At 44.0% G+C, this 27,357-nt stretch overlaps 1 protein-coding gene across 3 annotated transcripts in view; it reads right to left on the bottom strand.

The window, feature by feature from the left end:
- HDAC8 (histone deacetylase 8) overlaps positions 1-27,357 on the bottom strand; it is a 273,689-nt gene that overhangs the window by 47,471 nt on the left and 198,861 nt on the right. For all 3 annotated transcript variants that reach the window (XM_029607525.1, XM_029607524.1, XM_029607526.1), the window contains one exon: positions 4,337-4,442. In XM_029607525.1, coding sequence (XP_029463385.1) covers positions 4,337-4,442 — 106 coding nt within the window. The remainder of the gene's footprint in view (positions 1-4,336; positions 4,443-27,357) is intronic.

The raw sequence follows: 27,357 nt of genomic DNA, 5'->3' as shown, positions 1-27,357 counted from the left end.
TATCTTAGGAGCCCGCTGCTGCATTGGATGGGCAAACTGGGCCTGTTGTGCTCGGGACTGAGGGAGCAGATGATACTGCTTCCTTGGGTGGAAAAAGTGCCTCCTCTGACTCGGCCTAAGGTACCTCCTGGAAGAAGAGGGCTGATCTGGAGCAGTGGTGCAGAGTTGCTGCAGCATTGCACAGTGTTCATGGATCTGTGCCACTGCAGCTTTTACCCTCTTTCTAAAGAAATTCTCTCCAATATAAGTCACGTCTGCAAGTCTTTCATGGACCTTGGGTCAGAAATCTGAGGCCCGCAGCCAGGCAAGTCTGTGGGTGCCAAACCCCATGGCAGAGAATCTTGATGCTGTCTTTAAAACATAAAAGGTCAATAGAACCATGTGTTTTCCACTCTCCATTGCCTTGTCCACCAGTGACTTAAGGGCATTTTTCTGCTTCTGAAAAAGATGCTCAGCAACCCCCTGCTGATAAAAGGCCATGAGTGCAATCAACATAATTCCCTAGAAACCCTTCCCCCCAAGAGTTTCCAGGTTAGGAGACTCCTTCACCAGGATCACTAAGTAATAAGTCCTTTGCCTCTTGGCACTCTTGAGAGTGGATCCAACCACCACAGACTGATGTGGTAACTGCCTGGCTTCAAATCTGGGAGCCTTCTGGAAGAGGTAAACCACATTTGCCTTCTTGTTAATGGGAGCCACAGAGAGGGGGCTCTCCCACATCCTCATCTGCATGTCCTGAAAAATTTCATGGACTGGGACTGCCATGACCACATTAGACAGCTCCACAAATGTCTCTTGGTTCTGGTCTCTTTCTCCATCATAAAAGGAATGGCCTCCACCATTCTCTGGACAAATTTTGTGGAGAGGTCCTCAGGAGGAGACTTCCTTCTCTCTGGTGGAGAGAGGTCGGGGGGGGAGACCTATTGAATCCGCTTCTTCAGAGGTGTCGCCTGATCCATAGCTGTACCCTCCCCAACCCCAAATACTCAGAATCCAAATCCCCATGGTCTGGAGGGGACGAGGACTCCTGTGGTCTCCGACCCTCAGCAAAAGTCTCAGAGATTGCAGCGCTTAGCTCTTTTGGCCTGGACCCCAAGGAAATCTAATGCCATGGGGAAGTTTCCTTCTCCATCGGGCTGGAGATCACCAACACAGCAACAGGCATCAATCCAGATCCCCCTATGAGAATTGGCATTGGTACTAGTGTCTGGCCGCTGGGAAGATGAAGGAATGTGAGTAGTGGCTTGAGTGCTGGCCCTGATGCCCTCAATGTCAAGGCACTGAGGCCTTGCAGCTTCTTCTCCAGGGCCTGCTATGCTGGCTTTTTTTTGTCCAACTCCTCCTCAAAAATAGCCAATGCCAACACTGACTGGGAGGTAGAAGGGCTGGCCACATCCTCTTTGGAACAGACAGGTATATCGGTGGGTGACTCAGGATCTCCTCTCCATGGACCATTTTAGTGGATTATTGGCAGCCGCTGGAGCATTCCCGCTCAACGGATACAGATGCAGATTTATTTTGGCTTTCTTCGATACCCGTCATTGGAATTCCATGGTGCTGGTGTTGAAGAAATGGAACCCCTTGCCATCTTTGATTGGAAGAGTCAGAAAATGGTCTGTCCCTTGGTTTTCTATTGTCCCTTGTCACCAAGGGATCTGGCAACTTCCCCAATACCACTTCCTTCAGTGGCACAGCTCTGAGGTTCCTCAATGTCAATGCCTTAGATACCGATGCTAGTGAATATGATTTCTGTGCCAAAATGCTTCTCCATGAGGTCCAAATGGGGCCAGTGTCCTTTCAGGGTTATGGTCGTGCATTCGTGACACTGATGGGACAGTGACAAGGGATTCATGATAGATATGACCCTGGTACACTGGGGGCATCGCTAGAATTGGCTAGGCATACTCAACCAAAAAATAAGGGAACAAAATCAAACTCAATGGTGTAAAATTGGTGCCTGCCACTAGTCAATGCTCAGCAGGCACCAACCCCTTACACCAACCTGGCACCAAGACGAGAATGGAAACTTAAAGAAATGTACGAAAACCCCAATCAGGGAAAATAAAGGGATAAGAACATAAGAACATGCCATACTGGGTCAGACCAAGTGTCCATCAAGCCCAGCATCCTGTTTCCAACAGTGGTCAATCCAGGCCATAAGAACCTGGCAAGTACCCAAAAACTAAGTCTATTTCATATTACCGTTGCTAGTAATAGCAGTGGTTATTTTCTAAGTCAACTTAAATAATAGCAGGTAATGGACTTCTCCTCCAAGAACTTATCCAATCCTTTTTTAAACACAGCTATACTAACTGAACTAACCACGTCCTCTAGCAACAAATTCCAGAGTTTAATTGTGCATTGAGTGAAGAAGAACTTTCTCCGATAGAAGAGCGATACAATATTGCGGGGCCCATGACGAATTATCTTGGTTGAAAAACTGCAGCAGAAGCCTAAAGAAAGGGAGTGAGGCAAAAACTGTGACTTGAGGCTCCATGGAAAATGAGAGACAGAAGAGTGCCCTTATTGGCTGATAGTATGACGACATGGTCAGTGAGGCGCAGTCAAAGTTCTAGAAACTTTGAAATCAAATTTCCATACTGGGTTCCATTGGATGATGTCATCCATGCTTGAGGACTACCATCCTGCTTGGCCTCGGAGAAATGCAGTTATGGGAGTTGAACAGACCTACAACCTCACAGATCAACACATCTCTAGTTTCTTGTTTATGGTCTAGTTTTGCCACCCTATGAATTCAGTCCCATGTATCGTTCTTATACTTTTGGTTGGAATTATGTAGAAGATTAATTTTCTTGTTAAAGCTATATATTACTTGCTTTCCAATATCACTTCTTTCCAATCAGAACCACATTCTTTTTCTATCAGCAGATTGCATTGTGTTATTTCATTCTCCAGGTAGTAATATTCCTTACTTGGTAAGCAGACTCCTTTTTATCCAGACACTTGCAATTTTTTTTTAAATAGATATTTTATATTAGTTTTTAATCCCATATAAATTGTTTCATGCATTTATTCTTTAAAAAATAATAGTGGGTATCTGTAGTGACAAATATTCCTAGGGTGAAATTCAGTGTCAGTACACTGAATCTGCACTTTTACTCATATGGACAGTTGTAACTTTTTTTAGACTTGAAACTGGATTGTATTTTGTTCAGAATTGTATTATAGTGATCCATCGTGGGGATTTTTAGCCCCAAATTCAACAAAATTCCTAAATATTTCATCCTCTTCATGATCCATCTGAAGCCTCACCTACACAAAGTCATTTTTAGGCAGGAAGAGAAGATAGGTAGCACCTCACAAATTTTCCACTTAATCTTATACCCTGCAATTCTGAAAAATGTATCAATCAATTCCATTAACCTGGATTTTGACTCTTTTGGATTGTAAAAGTTAATATCTCATCAACATGTAGCATAATTTTGTAATTTTCCTGAGTAATATTAATTCTCAATCTCCTGTTTTCTTTCCTGATGGCAATTGCCAAATATTCCAATGCCAGTATGAACAATAGTAGGGAAATGAGGCTTCCCTGTCTCATACCTCTGAATATTTGAAAGGGTTCCAAACTTAGTTTATTACATTGCATCCTGCCAGTAGGCTGCCAATATATATAGCCTGTATTTTTTTTTAATTCTTTATTTATGAATTTTTAAATGTTAACAAGTCATACAGATTTGACTAGAAATGGTACAAGGAGATCAGGGTATACAATAAAGAAAATAATTTTAAGGAAATAAAGGAGCTCAAGTACTTTGTCAGACCCCAAAATTTGGGGAATCCAATATAAAAAAAAAAAAAGAGAAGAAATTTTACAACAAAGAAATCAGTCAAAGGCTAAAGGAGGGAATCTTCAAATTATTATTTAGTGTCTTAAAGTCATGGAAACTATTGTCTAGTTGCTAAGGGTGCAGGTTCCTGTCTGATTCTATCATTAAGAAATACATTTAGGGGTAGATTTTTAAAAAATACGCGCTTGCGTCCATGTGTGCGTGCTACCCGGCGTGCACACACGGACGCACAATTTTATAACATAGTCGGCGCGCGCGCAAGGGGGATATCCTTTAGCAAATTTATGCGGCGACGCATCGGGACCTTCCCCAGTTCCCTCCCAGTCCGCTCCAATTAAGGACTAGGAGCGAACTTCCCAACCCCCTATCCTAACCTCCCTTCTCCTCTCCTGTATGTGCTCTGGCGGTATCTTGTTAATCATTTACTATAACCTTGTATGGCCTTATCAATAATCTACCTTATGCAAGCTAGAATACACATTGCTATATAAAAATAAAATAATAAGAGCAGATTTTGTACTCACCTTTGATAGTGTCAAGTATTTCCTGGATTTTCTGGGGCTCGTTGCGGTCTGGTCGACAGCTTGGGGTAATCTCCAGCACATAATCGGGACCATACTCTGTGAAAAACTGGGGAAAGTCAAAAGACAGAGGAATCACTTCACCCAGATGGAGAGATGGCTCTTCTGTAAACTGTGCAGTCCAATAATAACTAAACCGACCTACGCTTCTTGGGGGAAGGCATGAATTCTAGGAATGTCACCAAGATATTACAACATTATAGACCACATTTTTAGTATACTTTAAAGACATATTCAGTTAGTTAAATGAAAGACTCACTGCTGTGCAGGTTCTCAAATGCGCCTTACAAGTTGTGTTCCTATTAGGCAGTCTATCAATTAACTGTTCATACTTTTATTTCAGTGTGAATTTTATAATACAGTAAACACATAACTGCTGCTATCAAGCTTGGTTTGTCAAAACTTTAGGATACATCGTATATACAAGTTTTATATAAAACCAGGAGAAATGGCTTAGTGATTGGAGCACTGATCTGTGAGTTAGGCGAAGTCCTTGCTCATGAGTTCAAGATTCATCTCTGTTAAAGACTGAGCAATTTAGGACTCTTCATCTGATATACCTCTGTGATCCAGCTGAAAACAAGACCATCAGACGTTCTCAGTCAACAAATTATATGTATTTAGTTTTAGATCTACTTTTGAAACATAAAATAACAAAAATATCAAAATCAATGCAGTATTCTTAAGAATATTAGTCATTCTATTATTATTTCAGTATTTTAGTTCACATTGTTGGAAAGTAAAATTTAATGGTGGATCTTTCTCTAGCACTCTTTAAATTTTCTAGGGTTCCTTGGGAGTTGTCCCTTTGTATTTCTATTATAGGCTTCCTACCTACATTAGCATAAGAACATAAGAAAATGCCATACTGGGTCAGACCAAGGGTCCATCAAGCCCAGCATCCTGCCTCCAACAGTGGCCAATCCAGGCCACAAGAACCTGGCAAGTACCCAAGTACCTCACGAGGGAGATGCCGCCGACTGCTGCCACAGGCTCCGCCCCTAGGCGTGTGTGCACACCGAAGCTCTGAATTTAAAGGGGCCGTGGTGTGAAACCTCGGCCCGGCCCCCAAAGTGAGGTCATCAGTGCAGGCCTATAAATAGGTGCTTACTAACCTTTTTCCCTTGCCTTAGCAACAGGTCTCACTCTGGTGTGCTACCATGTTTCTCCAATAATAAGACAGGTCTTATATTTAATTTTTGCTCCGAAAAATAGGTTAGGGCTCATTTGCAGGGATGTCTTATTTTTTTTTTCCACGATTGGTGAATGAGGACAAGGCTACGCCTGCCTCCTCTTTCATTCACCAGATTCAATTTTCGGCCGAACCTTTCGGCTCGGTCTTCGTTATCGGCCCACCTCGGGAAGTCTCGTTTTCCTGCGGTTCGGGGCGATTTTATTTTGGCTGCCCCCAAAACAATACCCGAAACCCTCCCCAACCCTTCCAATTTGATTAAATAAATGGAAAAAAAAACACCAAACCCACCCCAACCCTCCAAATGTGCTTCATTGCAACCCCCCCAGAACTTGCCGAAAACCCCTGGTGGTCCAGCGGGGGTCCCAGGAGCGATCTCCCGCTCTTGGGCCGTCGGCTGCTAGCAATCAAAATAGCGCTGATGACCCTTTGCCCTTCCATGTGACAGGGGCCCGAGAGCGGGAGATCGCTCCCGGGACCTCCGCTGGACCACCAGGGTGTTTCGGCAAGTTTTTGGGGGGGGAGGGTTGCAATGAAGTACATTTGGAGGGTTGGGGTGGGTTTGGGGTTTTGTTTGTTTTTGTTTTTACATTCCTCCTTTCTGCCCCACCCGGGTTTCGGCCCCCCCCCCCAGGGACTTTCGGTAAGTCTTGGGGGGGGGGTGTCGGGCAAGTCTTGCGGTGGAACCGCAAGACTTGCCCGACACCTCTTAAAAGCTAGGGCTTATTTTAAGAGGACTTGCCCGTCCTCTTAAAAGCTAGGGCTTATTTTTGGAGTAGGGCTTATATTTTAAGCCCTACTCCAAAAATCCTGAAAATCAAACTAGGGCTTATTTTCAGGGTAGAATTTATTACTGGAGAAACACGGTAGTTGCTGTTCATGTTCCTGATCCAGCTTGTTCCTGCCATCGTGTTCCTGATCCTGCTTGTTCCTGCCTCGGTGTTCCTGCTCCTGCTCCACTCCGGTCCTTGTTTTCCTGCTCCTGCCTTCGTCTCGGCTTGTCTTCCTGGTTCCTGACTTCAGCTTGTCTTCCGGTACCTCTCGTCTACTGCCCGTCCTGATCCTTGGCCTGTCTCTGGTCCCTGCTGGTCTGTCGCCTGCCCCAACTGCTGGTTCGTATCTTCGTCTTGCACCGCTGCCGCCTGCCACGACCATTGGACTACTTCCGGTTTTGCTTCACTTCTGCCTGCTTTGCCTTGGACCTTGTTTGTTCATTGCCTCGCCAGGAGACCACACCTAAGTCCAATCGGCCCAGGTCCCCAAGGGCTCCTCCTGGGGGGACCTCGGGCTTCCAGTGGTGAAGATTCCTGTTGGTCTCCTGGGCTTGTTCCGCCTCCCGGCTACGGACCCTGTTCTTAGCCGGCTCAAAGGTCCACGTCACAACAGGTACTGCAGTGTCACAAAAAAAAAACGTCACTTAGCAGGGGTTCCAGCAAACAAATTAAATAATGGAGCAGACACTTATTTAAAGGCAGAAATTACAAGGAAACAAACATGGTCAATAAACCTAGCGGTCTATTACAGCACATTTCTTGGAGGTCTATGGTAACACTGACAATTGCTAATCTTCTGCCCTTTGCGTCTGTGTGAGCACTTGGTCAAGGGGGCGGAAGCCCTGGTGGCAGCATCTCCCAAAGCTTAGCCATTGGCAGACAGTGCTAGTCTTCCTCTGGTGGCAGCATCGCCCAAAGCTTAGCCATTGGCAGACAGTGCTAGTCTTCCTCTGGTGGCAGCATCTCCCAAAGCTTAGCCATTGGCAGACAGTGCTAGTCTTCCTCTGGTGGCAGCATCGCCCAAAGCTTAGCCATTGGCAGACAGTGCTAGTCTTCCTCTGGTGGCAGCATCTCCCAAAGCTTAGCCATTGGCAGACAGTGCTAGTCTTCCTCTGGTGGCAGCATCTCCTAAAGCTTAGCCATTGGCAGACAGTGCTAGTCTTCCTTTGGTGGCAGCATCTCCCAAAGCTTAGCCATTGGCAGACAGTGCTAGTCTTCCTCTGGTGGCAGCATCTCCCAAAGCTTAGCCATTGGCAGACAGTGCTAGTCTTCCTCTGGTGGCAGCATCTCCTAAAGCTTAGCCATTGGCAGACAGTGCTAGTCTTCCTTTGGTGGCAGCATCTCCCAAAGCTTAGCCATTGGCAGACAGTGCTAGTCTTCCTCTGGTGGCAGCATCTCCTAAAGCTTAGCCATTGGCAGACAGTGCTAGTCTTCCTTTGGTGGCAGCATCTCCCAAAGCTTGGCCATTGGCAGACAGTGCTAGTCTTCCTCTGGTGGCAGCATCTCCCAAAGCTTAGCCATTGGCAGACAATGCTAGTCTTCCTCTGGTGGCATCGCCCAAAGCTTAGCCATTGGCAGACAGTGCTAGTCTTCCTCTGGTGGCAGCATCTCCCAAAGCTTAGCCATTGGCAGACAGTGCTAGTCTTCCTCTGGTGGCAGCATCGCCCAAAGCTTAGCCATTGGCAGACAGTGCTAGTCTTCCTCTGGTGGCAGCATCTCCCAAAGCTTAGCCATTGGCAGACAGTGCTAGTCTTCCTCTGGTGGCAGCATCTCCCAAAGCTTAGCCATTGGCAGACAGTGCTAATCTTCCTCTGGTGGCAGCATCACCCAAAGCTTAGCCATTGGCAGACAGTGCTAGTCTTCCTCTGGTGGCAGCATCACCCAAAGCTTAGCCATTGGCAGACAGTGCTAGTCTTCCTTCACAGTGATGTCACAGAACCCAGAGATCCCGCCATCGTGACACTGACAATTGCTAAATCTTCTGCCCTTTGGGTCTACAGGGCAGTATTGTACACTTGGCTGAGGGAGGAAGCCCCACGGCAGCAGCCATCTCCTTATAAAAGGTTGAGAGTGCCAGAGAAGAGCTGGACGTAGTCTAGAGAACACGCTGATTTTCTGTCTCCTATTCTCAGTGCACACAGTTTACTGGACATTCTTACAAACATGATAAGTGCTGTATAACTGCCATGCTCTGGACTACTCCTGTAATAGATGGATGAACAAATGCTGACATCAAAATTAGTAGTTTTGAAATTTCTGAAACCAAAAATAAAACAGAAAGTGTGCCAGAAAACCAGGGAGGCTAGGTGAGCCTTTTTCTTCTTATATCCTTGTCAACCATTGGTGCTTGCCCTGAAAAAGGCCCATGGCTATAACACTGCAGGCCACATGTGACAAGGGGTGGGTGGCAGCAGAATTCACAGATCCAGAGAAATCTGACAGGAACTATGTTGTGAAACTTGCTGCAACCACAGGAAGCTGTTTTGGCCATCAGTTTACAAGCTGCTGCAATACATAAGTATGGTTGCCAGCATTTCCACAGACCAGGACTGGACACTTGAGGACTGGGGATGGGGGAAGGGAGAAGAAAGATGGTGTCCCTCATTTGCATACATTTTAGATCCTGCCAGTGAACTGGGTTCACTGCAGTACTCTATGGCGTACATTTTAAAAAACAGCGCGTGCGCGTACTTTTGTTCGCGCACTAGGCGCGAACAAAAGTACGCCGGATTTTATAAGATACGCGCGTATCTTATAAAATCCGGGGTTGGCGCGCGCAAGGGGATGTACATTTGTGCAACTTGCGCGCATCGAGCCCTGCGCGCGCTGCCCGTTCTCTCCGAGGCCGCTCCGAAATCAGAGCGGCCACGGAGGGAATTTTCCTTCCACCCCCCCCTCGCACCTTCCCCTCCCTTCCCCTACCTATCCCACCCCCCCGGCCCTATCTAAACCCCCCCTTACAGTTGTTGTTAAAGTTACGCCTGCCTCTGGCAGGCTCCTGGCGCGCCATCTCCCGACCCGGGGGCTGTTCCGAAGGCCTCGGCCGCGCCCCCGGAACGCTCCTGGGCTGGCACCACGCCCCCGACACGCTCCCCGGAACGCCCCGAACGTCGCGCTGCCCACCAGACACGCCCCGCGCCCCGGGGCTTGCTCAGCGCACGCAGGGGGATTTTAGAAGGGTTACGCGCGTAACCCTTTTAAAATCCGGCTCTATATGTTTTGGTTTAACATCAGTTCCTTGATCTTTAATTAATATGTTTTTGAACAATGCAATTGATAATTGTTAATGCCTGTTATTTCCTATGTTATCTGTCCTTATTTGCTGATTTATACCTATGAATGTCATTATTGTAAACCGTTGTGATCTTTACATGGAACGATGGTATATAAAATGTCTAAATAAATAAATAAATAGAAATAAATAAAATAAAATTCCAAGTTGGTAAGGGACAAAGCATGGATCCGGAGTGAGACCTGAGGGAGGAAGGTTCATCTGTAGAGCAATTTCCCAGACAGCTGCAGCTGTTGGTTGGCCTGAGCAAGAGACTCCGATTAATTGTTCCTCATAGTCAACTGTAAACAAATTGTAGGTAATACAGAACCAGGTTCCAGGCTGGAATTAAAATGAAAAGCTGTGCCTACAAAACTGGTTTAGCTCTGAGCTACCTGGGCTATCTTTTGTCTATTTCTTTCAACTTGGGAGTCTCAAGGGGACTCTAACTCCAGGCAGGCGGCCCATTCCCACAAGTCTTCTCCAGGTTTACTGTGTGGAACAGGGAAGTGGCAGCTGGATAGAACTCAGCTTGCTCCTGCTTCAGGAACTCTGCATTTCCAGCTTCGAGGAGATCAGGAGAGGAATTCCTATTTCAAGAAAAGAAAAGAGGGAGGGAGCAGGAAATGCCAGCCCTTGTTTCTCTGCAGAAGTGTTGACAAATTACTAACCATGAGGAGTTCCTTGCCAGCAGGCAGTGAAATAAATCTGTCTGAGGGATACCAGCTCGGTGAACACATTCATGTGATAAAGTGTGTTATTTCCATTCTGTTTATCTTATGCAATGAACTTTTCATCAGCTTTCACCAATTGAAACAAATACTCCTGCTAAAGTAGTTGACTGCTCATGTTGATGCAATATTTCAGATTGGGCATTACAATGTCACCCAGGCATTCCTGTGGCCATGGGGGCCAAATGGCCCCTTTATCAAATGGCATATCCCCATCTGCCAGTGTCCAGTGCCTCTGTTTTTCACCTCTTGTGCTCCCCTGCACACTGCCCTTCCCCAGTGCTTCTACTGTTCCCCTCCTAGTCAGCACTGGCCGCTCCCACTTTGTTTGCAGATAAGGCTACTTTAACCCCACATTGCTCCCTAAGTCTATGGAGGAACTTGGGGTTTCAAATCACTGTTTCTGGTTTGAACTGCATGAGAGGCCAGTGCTGACAAGAGGAGAAATGTAACAGAAGTTACAGGTACGGGTCCTGGGCAGGACGGGTCCTGGGCAGGGAGTCCAGAAAGTGAGAAATAAAGGTGATGGCAGCAGCAGGATGTCTGAAGCTTGGGGTTGAAAGAGGGAGATGGTAACTCAATGATTGGTAGTGGGTGGAGGGGGCAATGGAATGCAAAACAATTGGTAAGGGGGAAACAAGTGCACGGCAGTTGGTGGGGGAAAGGGGAATGAGACTGAGGAGGGGAGACTGCGGAGGGGAGAGCTGCAACATACCAATTGATAGGAAGTGGGTGAGAGCTCAGTGATTACTGGAGGGGAGAATGGAGATAGAGAAATGTGTTCTTACCTGATAATTTCCTTTCCTTAAGCCCAGTTAAACCAGTTCAGATGAGCGGGTTATGCTCACCAACCAACATATGGAGACAGAGATCAACAGGTTCACTGACATCACCCAATATAAGCATCCATGCTGACCTAAGCCCGCCAGTATTATCTGTAACTAACTTTGAAATGAAATAAACTCTTAGAACCAAAGGACTTCCAAAAACTGTTGCGTGTGCCGGCTGCAGCAGGCCCGCGGCCCAGCCCTCTCACCTTCCATTGCCAAATCCAGCGTCTAGTTCCAGGTCTCTGGCAGTGGTGGGCCGCCGGCTCCGTCCTCAGGCCACCCCCCCGGTGCTCCAGCTACTGCAACAGGTCTCTGTGCTCCACAACGGGCCTCTCTGCGTGGCCCGTGGAGAGACGCCGCCATTCAGCGCCGCGCCTCTCCCTAGGTACGTGCGCATCACTGCTGCTTATGAAGGGCCCACGGCGGGAACTTGGCCGCGGCCCCGGATGATGACGTCGCTGAAGCTCCGGTATAGAAGGCCGGGCTCAGCTCCTGATAGTCGCCTTTGCAACAGGTCTCCACGCTGGTCGTGTACTTCATTGCCTCCTGGTGATTTTCCTGCGTTCCTGGTTCCTGATCCCTGCAAGTTCCTGTTCTCCTTCGTTCCCGATTCCTTGCTTTTCATTGGATTGACTTCCTGGATCCGACCTCTGCTTTGCCTGACCACGCCATTGATCTTCTCCTGGACCCGACCTCTGCTTCACCTGACCACACCATTGATCTTCTCCTGGACCTGACCTCTGCTTCGCCTGACCACGCCATTGATCTTCTCCTGGACCCGACCTCTGCTTCGTCTGACCACGCCATTGATCTTCTCCTGGACCCAACCTCTGCTTCGCCTGACCACGCCATTGATCTTCTCCTGGATCCGACCTCTGCTTCGCCTGACCACGCCATTGATCTTCTCCTGGACCTGACCTCTGCTTCATCTGACCATGCCATTGATCTTCTCCTGGACCTGACCTCTACTTCGTCTGACCACGCCATTGATCTTCTCCTGGACCTGACCTCTGCTTTGGCTGACTACGCTACTGATCTTCTCCTAGCTCAGACCTCTGCTTTGCCTGACTACACTACTGATCTTCTCCTAGCTCAGACTTCAGCCTTGCCTTGCCACTGCTCCTTGATTGCTGCCGGCCCTGACTCCAGCTTGCTCTATGACGCCTCTACGGTCTACGCCCTGGACTTTGCCTATTCAGACCGGCCTGTTCTTGCTCGGGCACCCCCTGTCTGACTTCGATTCTATTGGCGTCCGGGTCTCCAGGACTTTGCCTCGTGCAGTACAAACTTCCCAGCTTTGTTGTTGCTGCCTCTGGGCTGACCTCTCTACCCTTCCATCGACGACATACGGAGGCCCACCTAAGCCCAGCCGGTCATGGTACCCAAAGGATCAACCCACAGGGAACAAGGGCTGGTATTGGTGAAGCTCCAGCTGGCCTCCATCCATCAGCCCACTCCGCCTGCCAACAGTGGGGACCCATAGGATCCTTCCTACGGGTAGCGTCAACCCTACTTTGGCCCAAGGGTCCACCTCCGGTGCAACAAATATAAACATATACCTCAGACAGGAAGACAACTATATATAGAACTGATACGTAATGTACCTGTAACTTCTTCCACATTCTGCACATCAACTCAAGGCTAAACCTCCTTTTCCCTACCTCTCTCTCTCTAACAGTCCATAAGGATAAAAGACAGCTTGGCAGAAAAAACCTAGCAGGAAGGTTCTGGACTTGTCTGGTCAAGTACTGTTTGAGTTGGTGGCTAAATTTCGAGAACTTGGAGAAAGGATTGGCGTTGGTCATATTAAACTTTACTTTCTGCTAAACAACCAAGGGATATAACTTAGCTAACATATGCACTTCTTTAAAATTTGCCTCTGGAGAAACTCATTCTAAATCAATCAATCCTTGATGTAAGGGAAAGGATTAAAAAGGCTTTCTGATACTGACTATAATTGGATCCTCCACAGATGAAGAAATCTCCTCTTTCTTCTCATTTTTAATATTCATTGTCTTTAAGGACTGTGCAGTCAAGGAAGAAAGTTCATCTTTATAAAAAAGATGCACTATGGAAGATTCATCTTCTTCCTCCTAAGGGAATTCTTCCTCTTCCAGTTCCTCCTCACTGCCAGTCTCTCTTAGAGTTTTAAACGGATCCAAGGAATCTTCCGATCTGGAGTAAACTTCCTCCTCCAATTCCTATTTTCTAGTCCTCTTATGTCCTCCAGCAGCTCCTTCAGCCACAGGAATCTAGGACTGAACTCTGTTCCATATAGAAAACCTAATGGAGATATTTTAAAAACTCCTTTGACACCGACACCCAGGCTAAGGAGGAGGCCTCCACAGTAGAGAGAACTGGCAAAGTAGACTTATTGCCTGCTGCGGCTTCCAAACTGCCAAAACACTGCTCTACAGGAGTAAAAGAAGGAGGCTCCATCTCCATCACTCCCCCCCCCCCCCCCCGTGCCTAAGATGACCACTGTTCCTGCTTCGGTGATCTTCTCACCGACAGGAATAAGCTGATGCAGACCCCTCCACACCCCAGAGTGCTGGAATTTTCACCATGATGCATCTCTCATTACTTCAAACATAGCCCACTATGCCTATCTGTTCCCCTTCTGTGCAGCTTCCAACTGCCACAGTTGCTGTAGAGCGCAGTTTTCTTCCACGCTCTGCAGAGGAGGTCATTTTTCTTGCGCCAACAAAGTCCACCACCCACTGCAGCCAGGAAAGATTCTGAAACAGAGCATTGACCCCAAGAAAATCCACTCGATCAGTCTTGCACACTGATGGGCTTCCTCTTCAGCTTATTTTCTTTGCTTGCAAAATGTTATTGTCCAGATGATCCAAGGTTCACACTTTTTTTTTTTTAAAGGTTTGAGAGGAGAAGGGGAGATTTAAAGGGGGAGAGGGTTAAAACCTAGCCCCAAAACCTTTTTTCCAGCAAGCAATGGAACCTCCCTGGCCAAGACACTGCTCAACTGAAGCAGGGAGAACCTGTCTTTCACTTCAGAAGCTGCCTGAAATTTGGATCTAACTGGACCCAGGACTATGCTCAACCGAGAGAGGGAGTACTAGATTTTCCACTCAGAAGTAGCCCTCTGACAGGCTTTCTAACCTAGCCTAATCAGGCCTCAGTCCACTGCACGGGATGCTCGTCTACCATCTGCTAGAGCAGTGGTTCTCAACCAGTGTGTCGGGACACACCGGTGTGTCACCAAGGGATGGAAGGTATGTCACAAAAATTTGACATAGCAAGCCAGTGCTATAACAGCCACATGTGCTTGCTGCTTGAGGAGGATGCAGAGTAAGGAGTTGGTTCTTAAAATTTCTCATCAATGCTCCCTGTTATTGCTTTTCCCTCAACCCTGGCATTCACTGCCACTACCAATCCAAGCCAGAAATATTGCAGGCATGCTTTTTCCTGCCCTATTCTGCCGCATCTCCCCTTCCCCCGCATCTTGGAGTTTCAGTTTTTCTCTGAATACTTGTTTATAATTTATGATCTTTTATTCTAAATTAGATAAGAGTCAATCTGCATTCTGCATGTTTGACAGAGGTCAGGGATTCTGCTAATTAGGATGTAGATTCTGTGTAGGAATCTAGAGCAGTCTGGCTTGCTTTGTTCTTCCAATAGTAAGTGTAATGTGTTCTATATTTGCAGTCTTGCTTTTTCATAGGTAAGGTTGTTGCTGTTCAGGCCCTGGGTGTTAGTACTCTTATAGTATGGCTGGTATGCTATATAATTTCTACATGTCTTTTAAACAGGTTTTCATGTTATTTCAAAAAGTGGCTGGCAGGGAAGGAATTTTGAATTACTATTACTAAGGGGATATCAGAATTTGAATATAACTTTTGTATGGTGAATTGAAAGGGGAAATTTCCTAATTCTGCTCTGTATAAATTCCAAAAGAGATCAAAACTTTCTGAGATTGACAGTGAAATGCATAAGAGTTTGTCTGCATCAAAAAACTGTGTACTGCATATGCATATCAGTCCCAGATTTCTCACTGATGCAGTAAGAAAAGATTAAACTTTTTGTGGAAAAAAACATTTAATAATGATATTTTATAAGCAGTTGTTGAAATTAAAGAATATGTTATCTTTCTTCTGCATCATTTTCAAATAAAATATCTAGGATTTTTTATTTATTTTAGTATAGCTGTTAAATATAGTGTGCAATGTGTCATACATGTGAGCATCATCTGTCAGGTGTGTCATGACGGAAAAAAGGTTGAGAATCACTGTGCTAGAGACAGAGAATACTGGCAGGCTGAGGTCAGCATGGATGCCTATGAGGGATGACATCAGCGAACTTGTTAATCTCTGACTCTATCTGCTAGTTGATGAGCATAACTTGCTGGAATGACTGGACAAAGAAGAAATGATGATTTTGGGGGGATGGAAGAGAAGGGATTTGATGAGTAGTGGAGAGATAGGAGAGTAGGGACTTAGTGATTCATAGGGAGAAAAGAGTAGGAATTTGATGAATGGTAGAGGAGTGTGATAGGAGAGCAGGGACTTGAGAGACAGAGAGGAAGATGCTGAATAAATGGTGAGTAGGGACAAGGGAAGAGAGCGAGGGAGAGAGAAGAGGATGCTGTGCTGGCGTTTTCACCACCAAAGGAGGGACTGCTGTGCCAGATAAGAAATTGTATTTCTGTTTCCCGTCTTAACATTGAAAGTGTGAACCATAGAGATGGACTTTGTCTATACAACGGTATATAAAACTGTCTAAATAAATAAATAAATAAAATGGCTTCAAAATTTGGTATTCTAAGTTGCCTGTGCCTAAATCTGGGCGTGGGTGGGTCTCATCCAGAGCCAGCTCTAGTTAACCAGTGTCCTTTGTGAAAAATTTAAATTGGTGTCCTCTCCCCCACCCAATGAAAAATACAAGTTAATAGATAAAAACAAAAGTTAAGAGCCTGCTCAAAAACTAAAAAATGCCTTCAGATACCATTATTCTCTATTGCTCATCTATGAATGCTTGTCGGAATAACCATGTTTTTAATTCTTTCCTAAATTGCTTCTTGTCCTGCTGCAATCTTAGGTCCATTGGCATTTTATTCCAGTACATGGGACCCGCCATTGAAAGTGCTCGCTCTCGCACTTCGCACAAATGGGCAGATCTAATATTCGGGATTGAAAGTAGACCTTTGTTTGCCGATCTTAAATTGCGTTGCGGTACATGCAATCTTATTGCTGTATTTAACCAGTCTGTCATGTCTCCGTATAAAATTTTATGAATAATACATAGAACTTTAAAAATTATCCTCTGTTCGATTGGGAGCCAGTGTAGCTCTTTCAACACTGGGGTAATATGGTCCCTCCTTCTAGTACCTGTTAATATGCGTGCCGAAGAATTCTGTAAAATCTGTAGAGGTCTTAAAGTGCTCTTTGGCAGGCCCAGCAACATTGCATTACAGTAATGTAAATATCAATGCTTGTAACACTGTTCTAAAATTTTCTTGGGAGAGCAAAGGTTTAAGGCGTCTTAGCATCATTAATTTACTATATCCTTCCCTTACTTTCTTCCTGATATGGGCTTGACAATTAAGTTCCGTGTCGATATAAAAACCTAAATTTCTTGTCATATTTACTACTTGCACATCATTATCATTATTTAGATTTATCTTTAGGTCCTCATATCTCATTTTCCTATCTAAAATAATAAAAACGGTTTTTTCTAAATTTAAAATTAACTTTAGTTGTGTTAAAACTTGTTTAATTATTTCTAAGTACATTTTTATCAGTTTAAAAGTCTCAATAATATCTGTCTCAATAGGAAACAAAATCTGAATGTCATTTTGCATAAATAAAATAAATTAAATCAAGACCTGTTAGCAGGTGACATAAGCCATCAAATATCCAGGCCAAAAAATTGCCTGCTTCTGCTTACTTTGTTCCCAGTAGCCACTCAAAAGATTTTCAGAGATAGGAGGAATGTGGTATTGCTCAATTACATGTCCTAAATGAAGATGGAATCGTGTTTCCCTTTTCAACACTACAAGATAAATATGGGGCCTCATTTTCCAATATCGCATTGGTATTGCATGCAATACCAAAAAGGGGTGTACCTTACATGTGTATCGTGTCTCCTGACAGGCCTGTTTCAGTATGATGAGAGAGAGAGAGAGACTTGCCATAGTGCCTCCTCCCTAGACAGGTATTTGTATCCCTATGGGAGGCCCACCTAGTAACTCGAGGTGAGGGTTAAGTATTAGTGTAGGGGGTTAGGGGCCACTTTCACATTCAACGTGAGACGTACGAACAGAACAGTGGTCTCTTGTGAAGATTTGATGGCCTATGGAGTGAGGAAACTCACTCCAAGATGAGATTTGTGCAATGTTCTCGCAACCTAGCTTGATGTTACCCAGGTAGACAGTCCATCAACATTATATAGCCTCCTTGCCAGGGTAGGACTTGAAGTTTTTGTTTTTAGATGACTTGGAAGAACTTTTTTGCCCGGAGATCTGAGTCATGTGCTAGCACAGCTAAAAAGAGGCACCGTCATAGCACTCTGCCTATGGGTGCCAAATTCTTAAATCTGTCCCTGGATCCGTCACAAATCCCACAAAGTTCACCCACTTCCAGGTTACATCTATCCAACTGGTGTTTAACTTACTTCATCACTAAATATATGAAATTTATACCCAATGCATCTATTTCCTTACTTCTATCTAATGTATCCCATGTATTATCTATTTACTTGCAATCTACTTCATATCTGTATGTATCCATTACTCAATGCCTTATTACTTTATATAATCTTCCTTGGGCCTACCTGCTTATAAATAAATAAACAATATCAGGGAGGGACCAACCACAAAATCAAACAACAAAGAAGATGGGCAACAGTGATACATTTCTATGGTCTGTGAAAGTTTAAAGATGCATTCCTTGGCAAAGGAGGGGGATCCAAGATGGCGGCAGCAAGCAGCTAGCAAGTTGAGCTCTGTTTTTCCACTCCTATTTCTTCTCCTTTTTTTTTTATATATGGGCCGCAAGAGGGAGGGCAGATTTATGGCTATCCCTGTGGCCTTACCTGTCTCTACTCATCGCGGGACTGATGGACATGCACGTTCTCCAGAGTTAATCACTATTGACTGAACAGCTGATGGCGATATTAGGAGGGAAAGTTTGCTTCCACTTTCACTTGGCTCTGTGCCATTGCTAAGTCTGGCTATGAGAACACCTCCCACTGATCCGGCAATGGTGAGGCTCCTTTTGATGCGGTTGGGTAAGCCGATGGTGGATGCCGTCGCAGCAGCTCCTCTGAGATCAGGGAACACGAAGACATGGAGACCAACTGCGAGTTCCAACTTACTGGTGGCGTTTCACCTACATGGGGACTCAGAAGCTTCGCAGGAGGGGGCTGGCAGAGGCACAACTTCTATTATCTCTTCGCCTGTGAGAACTCCTCGGCAGGAGCCTTTCTCCCTTATGAGGCCAGCTGCATTACTCTTGAGACCATCTGGGAGGCTATAGAAAGTCTGGGTAAGATGATTTCCTCTTACACTGGGACCTTGCAATCTCAAGTCCATTCTCTGGAATCTTGAGTGGTGATTTTAGAAAGGGAAAATGTGGAAGTGATTCAGCAACTCTCTGATGTTAAAACTGTTTTTTTCTCCATATTAAACCTATACACAATAGTCTTGTTAAAGAAAATATTGAACTCACCAACAAATTGGAAAATCTGGAAAATACTTTAAGGTGTAAAAATTCACGTTTTGTTAATTTCCCATGTATCCTTATGACCTCCCCAAGGGACATGCTTTAAAGGTATTTGTTGGAGGTTTTGAAGATTTCTGAAAATGCCCTCCCTTCCATCACCAGAATATATTATTTACCTCCATCTTAAAAACAGCTTGTGAGGAGATACCAGGAACTTTCTTCAATTTTGGATATTTCTTTGGATGTTACGGCTTTGCTGGGGACTTCCAATTCTACACTGGCAAAATCTTCTACTCTTTGGGTTTCCTTGGTTTTGGACTCCAATAGAGACTGGATCTTCAGAATGTATACTTTAGATACCGTGGCGGTACTTTTCTTCAGTGATATACTATGGCCTTTCCAGATGTGGCAAAAACAACACCAAAGAAAATGAAGCAATTCTTTTTAATGAGACTGGGGTTTTGAGACTGGGTGCTCAATTTTTTCTAAAATTTCCCTGTAAATGCTGTGTTAAATACAGGAATATTATGTATGTATTCTCTGAACCTAATCAGCTTTATTTCTGGCTGATAAAGTTGCTCCTTTGCAGCCTCCACTTGATGTGCCTAATGTTCCTTTCTAGACATTCTCATTTGAGAGTACCCACTGAGTCTAGCTGTTAGCTTGCCTTTATTTATCCTATGTTATAAGACTGAAGGTTTTCGTCTCTTCTGTTACTTTTAGATTGAGATCTTGGATCACCCACTTTTATGGACCTTCTTTAGCTGGAATTTATATTTCCCTTTGTTATTCTTATTGTCTATTTTTTTTCCTTTGGTACTAGCTTGTAATTTTCTCATTCATGATTTTCTTGATGTATATATTTTGAAATTGCATAAATGAAACAGTAAAAAAAAAAAAAGATGCAGTCCTTTTGTACTACTAAGGTACTTTCTTTAGGCAATGTCCTTTCTATTGACCTGTGAATGTGTTGCGATTGGCGGTCTGTGGGACAGGTCCGCAGACCGCCACTCTTACCTCCAACTCCAGGCTCATTCCAAGTTAAATTGGGCAATCATATATCTGATAGTTTCCATATTGATACAGGTGTCCTTCAAGGTTCAGCTCTCTCAGCAATACTATTCAATATTTATATGCTCCCACTGTGCAAACTACTGGCGGATTTAGGAATTGCTTTCTTCTTGTATGCTGCTGACATACAATTTTACATCCCATTCTCTAAATCATTTGAAAATACAGTATCGACATTATCGACCTATATGAAAGCAATACAGCAAGAACTATCTAATCTTAAACTAACACTAAACTCTAGAAAGACTGAAGTCATTTGGTTAAGTAGAAATCCTTCTAAAGTTAAACCTCTGGTCCTAGACTTGGGTACTTTTTAAATTACTCCTTCAAGCCAAGTATGGAATTTAGGTATCTAACTGAATGAAAAAGCACATCAATAAATTAATTAATACAGGTTATGCCAAGTTACATGTACTGCATCGGCTGAAACTTTTATTAACTTTCGAAGACTTCCGTACGGTATTGCAAACTCTTATTTTCTCAAATATAAACCACTGTAACTCTGTATTACTTGGTCTTCCTGCATGTCCCTTGAAACCATTACAACTATTACAAAATGCCTCAGCTAGACTTTTATTAGGAACCAGAAAATGTGATCACATAACACCATCACTGATCTTGCTGTGCTGGCTGACTGTATAATCCCGAATCTATTACAAAGTATTAACATTAATATTTAAAATCATTCATTCTAGTACTACTGGTATGATCGGCATGACATTACAATACACTCCTTAGTGAACACTAAGATCTCAAAATAAAGGACTTTTTATGATTTCCACTATACGGAGTACACATCTGACTCAAGTAAGAGATTGTGTATTTTCCATAGCAGGTCCAAAGCTTTGGAATTCTCTACCTGAGATGTTATGTGTGATAGCAGATAGAAAGAGATTTAAATGTAAGCTAAAAACATGGCTATTAAAAAATGCATATAACCTAACAAAAACATCAGAATAAAAGACTACAATAACAAGATAGACAAGAGATATTAATTGAAGCATGAGGAATAAAACATGAGAGGATATATGAATTTTAAAAACAATGTTCAGACAATTATGTGATATTTGATATATTATTTTCCTGTATAACTTGCCTTAAGTCTTAGATCTTGAATAAGCAATTTAATATGTAGTGGAACATTTCATTTCATGAATACTACCTATGTAAACTGTCAAGATTTGTCAATTAATAGTTATGAATGTTACTTCTATAAACTGTTGTGATCATTACATGGAACGATGGCATATAAAATGTCTACATAAATAAATAAATATCGTCCTTCACTCAAAAATGCTCGGGCAGATGCCCTTTCCCACTCCTTCTAGACAGAGGATACCCCGGAACCTCTCAGGCACATTATTGATCCGACTAGGGTCCTCTTGACCACTACCATGACTGTTCCACTAGGGAAGACAGTCGTCCCATGCAAATTCAGAGAAAAGGTATTAAGGTGGTTCCACAACTCCTGTGTAGCAAGGCACGCTTGCCCTTCTTTAACAATATTACTGGTGGCCACAGATGCAATAAGTAGTCCAAACCTACATGGACTCCTGTCCCACCTGTCCACAGCAGAAACCTTTGTCAGGATGACCCTGGGGGCTGTTACAGCCATTGCCAGCTCCCAGGGAACCCTGGACCCTACACCCCTATATAAAACCAACTAATGACAGTACAACAAGAAAAACTAATACTTCACGCATATCCAGCATAGCTCTCTGCTTCAACGGCAGGGGAGAAGTAAAACTAATACTTCACGCATATCCAGAATAGCTCCCTGCTTCAACGGCAGGGGAGAAGTAAAACTAATAGTTCACGCTTATCCAGAATAGCTCTCTGCTTCAACGGCAGGGGAGAAGTAAAACTAATAGTTCACGCTTATCCAGCATAGCTCTCTGCTACAATGGCAGGGGAGAAGAAAAACAACCAATAAGGGCTGAATAACATAGTCTGGGTAAAACAAATAAGCATGCGTGCAACTTGCTTATTGCGGCGGTAACTACCCCTAACTAATCAAGCTTGATATTTCACTTGGATACAGCTCCATCACTGCTCTCTGCATTAATGGTGGGTGTGAAAGGGAAATAGAACCAAAGGTTACTAGGAGCCAAGAGAAACAGATAAGTATGAGAAAAAAAAGAAGTGTGAGGCTTGCTGGGCAGACTGGATGGGCCGATTGGTCTTCTTCTGCCGTCATTTCTATGTTTATGTTTCTATGTAATGTCCATTAAACTAGGACCAGTATTTATGTTTGTACTCCTGTCATTTGTTGGTTTTATATGGGGGTGTAGGGTGGTATGAATGATGACAGATGTGTGGGGGTTACAGTTCATTTTTAAATTGGGTATATTGGGTCATACTTCCAGCTATGTAATTATAGGATGTTTACATATTATATTATATTTATATTCATTTAAGTCTTTGACAATAAAGCTACTGTAAATTGTATGTAAACTATTTTCATTATTATTTCATTTATATGGTTTCCCTTATTTTGGTGTTTCACTTCTGTGTATGTGAGAGAATTTTACCGTTATCCTTCATTTTTTGGTACTCATTTTGTTCCTCTGCCAGGACTTCCCTCAACATCCGAGTTGGCCTGCTTGTTCACATACCATGTTTTCTGTCTGCATCGTCTGCCAGACATAACTCTTTACACTTGTTAATGTTCCATTTCTGTTTTCACACCCCCTGTTATATGTAAACCGGCATGATGTGATTTTTAATCACGAATACCGGTATAGAAAAACGCTAAATAAATAAAAATAAATAAATAAATTTTAGACCGAGGAACCCAATTCACCGCCAGGTATTGGCGCTCTTTGTGCAAGAAATTCAGCGTTTCCGTGGACTTCATAACGGCATACCACCCTCAGGGGAATGGCCAAACCGAACAGACCAACCATACCCTCAAAACATTTTTCAGAGTGTATGCCAATGAATGACAGGATAATTGGGCCCTGGGCTGAATTTTCCTACAACTCACATCTACTCGGCTATGGGCTCCTCGCCCTTCCAAATTGTTTATGGAAGACAGTCGCTGCCTCCTCTGTCTCTTCCTTTAATGTTCCCTTCGCTTGCGGCTCAACTCTCCTCACAGGCGCTCCAAGAGCTGTGGACTCACATCCAAGAAATGCTTCAAAAAGCAGCTCAAAAGGCCAAGAGGTTCACAGACATTCATCAGAGACCCACGCCACAGTTTAAACTGGCAGAGAAGGTTTGGCTCTGTAGACACCATATTAGGCTCAGAGTCCCTTCCATGTAACTCACCCCCTGGTATATCGGATCATTTGCAGTTATTTCGCACCTTGGCCTTGTAATGTATTAGCTACAGTTGCCCTTATCTTTGAGAATTCACAACGTGTTCCACATCTCATTCTTAAAGCCCTTGATCTGCTCATGGCCCTCCAGGAAAACTCTGGAGCCTCAAGAGATCCCCTCAGAGAAGAATACCACATATCAAGTGAAGGAATCTTAGACGTCAGATGGTGCAGCAAAAGATGGGAATATAAGAACATAAGAAATTGCCATGCTGGGTCAGACCAAGGGTCCATCAAGCCCAGCATCCTGTTTCCAACAGTGGCTAATCTGGGCTTCAAGTACCTGGCAAGTACCCAAAAACTAAGTATATCCCATGCTACTGATGCCAGTAATAGCAGTGAAAAAAAATAAATAAAGCAGTGGCTATTTTCTAAGTCAACTTGATTAATAGCAGATAATGGACTTCTCCTCCAAGAACGTATTCAAACCTTTTTTTAAACCCAGCTACACTAACTGCACTAACCACATCCCCTGGCAACAAATTCCAGAGTTTAATTGTGAATTGAGTGAAAAAGAATTTTCTCCGATTAGTTTTAAATGTGCTACATGCTAACTTCATGGAGTGCCCCTAGTCCTTCTATTATCTGAAAGAGTAAATAACCGATTCAAATTCACCCGTTCTAGACCTCTCATGATTTTAAACATGATCATATCCCCCCTCAGCCATCTCTTCTCCAAGCTGAACAGCCCTAACCTCTTTAATCTTTCCTCATAGGGGAGCTGTTCCAGCCCCTTTATCATTTTATTTTTATATTTAATCTTTATTAGGTTTTATAATAAACAGAAAGACAATATCAACGTGCCATGGAATTTCCAGGGAATATCATTACACACATTTCTCCAGAAAACAATCCACTAAAAAGTGGTATACATACATTTAACTTTTCCCTGCGGTTACTATGTAATTTAAGTTTGTTGGTGTTCCACCTTCACGGAGCGGAAGGATGGAGGGCTGCCATCTCCCAATTAAAAAAAGAAAAAAAAACAAACAAAAAAAAATAGGGATGGGTTCATGGGCTATAGGTATTACCAATTATTAGGCTTATTCAATCACCAATTATTAGGCTTTTCAATATTTGATAGTTAATGTGACTTTCAAGGCATACTTCACTTTCAATGCATATCCAGCATAGCTCCCTGCTTCAACGGCAGGGGAGAAGAAAAACTAATACTTCACACATATCCAGCATTGCTCTCTGCTTCAACGGCAGAGATATGCTGCCGCTTACCCAACTAATCAAACTTAACATTTCACTTGGAAGCAGCTCCATGACTGCTCTCTACATTAATAGTGGGGGTGAAAGGGAACTAGAACCTAAGGTTACTAAGAGCCAAGAGAAACAGATAAGTATGAGAAAAAAGAAGTGTGAATCTTGCTGGGCAGACTGGATGGACCGATTGGTCTTCTTCTGCCGTCATTTCTATGTTTCTATAAGGGAGAACAAAATGAAATTGGAGCAATCATACAATGTATATCTCAAAAAGCCCCTTTATCATTTTGGTCACCTTTCTCTGTACCTTCTCTATCACAATTATATCTTTTTTGAGATGCAGCAACCAGAACTGTACACAGTATTCAAGGTGCGGTCTCACCATGGAGTGATACAGAGGCATTATGACATTTTCTGTTTATTCAGCATTCCCTTCCTAATAATTCCTAACATTGTTTGTTTTTTTGACTGCTGCAGCACACTGAGCCGATGATGTCAATGTATTATCAACTATGATGCCTAGATCTCTTTCCTGGGTGGTAGCTCCTAATATGGAACCTAACATCGTGTAACCTTAGCATGGGTTATTTTTCGCTATATGCATCACCTTGCACTTATCACATTAAATTTCATCTGCCATTTGGATGCTCAATTTTCCAGTCTCACAAGGTCATCCTACGATTTATCACAACCTAAGAACATAAGAACATAAGAAATTGCCATGCTGGGTCAGACCAAGGGTCCATCAAGCCCAGCATCCTGTTTCCAACAGAGGCCAAACCAGGCCACAAGAATCTGGCAATTACCCAAACACTAAGAAGATCTCATGCTACTGATGCAATTAATAGAAGTGGCTATTCCCTAACTAAACTTGATTAATAGCCATTAATGGACTTCTCCTCCAAGAACTTATCCAAACTTTTTTTGAACCCAGCTACACTAACCACATTCTCTGGCAACAAATTCCAGAGCTTGATTGTGCGTTGAGTGAAAAAGAATTTTCTCCGATTAGTCTTAAACATGCTACTTGCTAACTTCATGGAATGCCCCCTAGTCCTTCTAGTATTCGAAAGTGTAAATAACCGACTCACATCTACTCATTCAAGACCTCTCATGATCTTAAAGACCTCTATTATATCCCCCCTCAGCCTTCTCTTCTCCAAGCTGAACAGCCCTAACCTCTTCAGCCTTTCCTCATAGAGGAGCTGTTCCATCCTGCTTGTGATTTAACTATTCTGAATAATTTGTATCATCTGCAAATTTGATTACTTCACTCGTCATATTCCTTTCCAGATCATTTATAAATATATCGAAAAGCATGGGTCCCAGTACAGATCCCTGAGGCTCTCCACTGCCCACCCCACCCCCCTGAGAAAATTGTCCATTTAATCCTACTCTCTATTTCCTGTCTTTCAACCAGTTTGTAATCCACGAAAGGACATTGACACCTATCCCATGACTTTTTACTTTTCCTAGAAGCCTCTCATGCGGAACTTTGTCAAATGCCTTCTGAAAATCCAAATACACTACATCTACCGGTTCACCTTTTGTCTACATGTTTATTAACCCCTTCAAAAAAGTGAAACAAATTTGTGATGGCCTTGGGTAAACCCATGGTGACTTTGTTCCATTAAACTATGTTTTTCTATAGGTTCTGTGATTTTGATCTTTAGAACACCACTGTTTTTCCTGGCACTTAAGTCAGGGTAACTGGTCTGTAGTTTCTTCTCTCTTGGGAAGGATATGGACCAGAGGTAAAGACGTGGGAGAAAGGGGTACTGTTGTGATCGGCGGTCCATGGGCCAATCCCGCAGACTGTCGTTTTTACCTCCAACCCCGGGTTCTGGATGCTGGTCACCATCACCAGGGAAGGCCTCCTTCTGTGTGTGTGTGGCAGACTGCCATGCTTTGGCTTCCTCCTCTGCTGAGCTCCCCGTTCCTGGGCTAAAATCCCAGGCCACGCAGCAGGCCTGTCAGCAGTGCTACCTGTCTCTCTGGCCCCTCCTAAGGGCACACGCACACCGGCGCTTCTCTTAAAGGGCCCGCAGCAGGAAAATCTCAGAGGCGCCCAATGACAAAGTCACCCCTACAGGACTATAAGACAGCTTCCTTGCCTTGGCAACAGGTCTCATTGAGATTGTGCTTTGCCACTTATTCCTGATTCCTGTCATCTAGTTCCTGGTTCCTCTTCCTGTTGTGTGTTCCTGTGTTTCGTGCCCTGCTCCTGGTCCTGTCTGGCAGTCTGGTTCGTCTTGCATCCTAGAATTCGTGGCCTGTTCCTCCTCGTCAGTCTTCAAGCATCCCTTCTGTTCCTGTGGTGCTTTGTTCTCCTCATTCTGTGTTCATCCAGTTGACCTTCTGGCTTGACTCCTGGATTGGACCCCGACACTGACTGAACTCTGCCCATCTTGACCATTGGCTGGACCACGACTCCAAGAGTACCCTGCCAGCCTCTGACTTCTGTCTGATCCGTGCCTGGTTTCCCTGCTGCTTGTCCTAATCACTGTTAGGCTTGACCCTGCTTCAGTCTCCATGCTGGCCTGCAACATTTCCATTTCAAGGACTCTTCAACTCCACAGAGGCCGCACCTAAGACCAGCCAGCCCCGGCACCCAAGGGCTCAATCTAAAGGAATGTAGGCTGGTATTGGTGAAACTCCAGGTAGAACTCTGCTTCAGCCAGCTCTGCCTGCTGATGGTGAGGACCTGCAGGGTTACCCCTCGGTCTAGGGGTCCAGATTTCCAACAGATCATTGGAAAACATCATCCTTTCACAAAAAAAAAAAAAAAAAAAAGATGTCCACTAGTGCCAGAGTAGGTGGTTTGTTTTTTTTTAACCTTAGGAAATATGACTGCACTGTGGCCTGACTGCTGGGTTTTACTTTTA

The sequence above is a fragment of the Rhinatrema bivittatum genome, chromosome 6 (genome assembly GCF_901001135.1).
Source record: "Rhinatrema bivittatum chromosome 6, aRhiBiv1.1, whole genome shotgun sequence".
NCBI classification, from domain to species: Eukaryota; Metazoa; Chordata; class Amphibia; order Gymnophiona; family Rhinatrematidae; genus Rhinatrema; species Rhinatrema bivittatum.
Note: the sequence above shows the minus strand (reverse complement) of the source record. Positions and strands in the feature narration are given on the sequence as shown.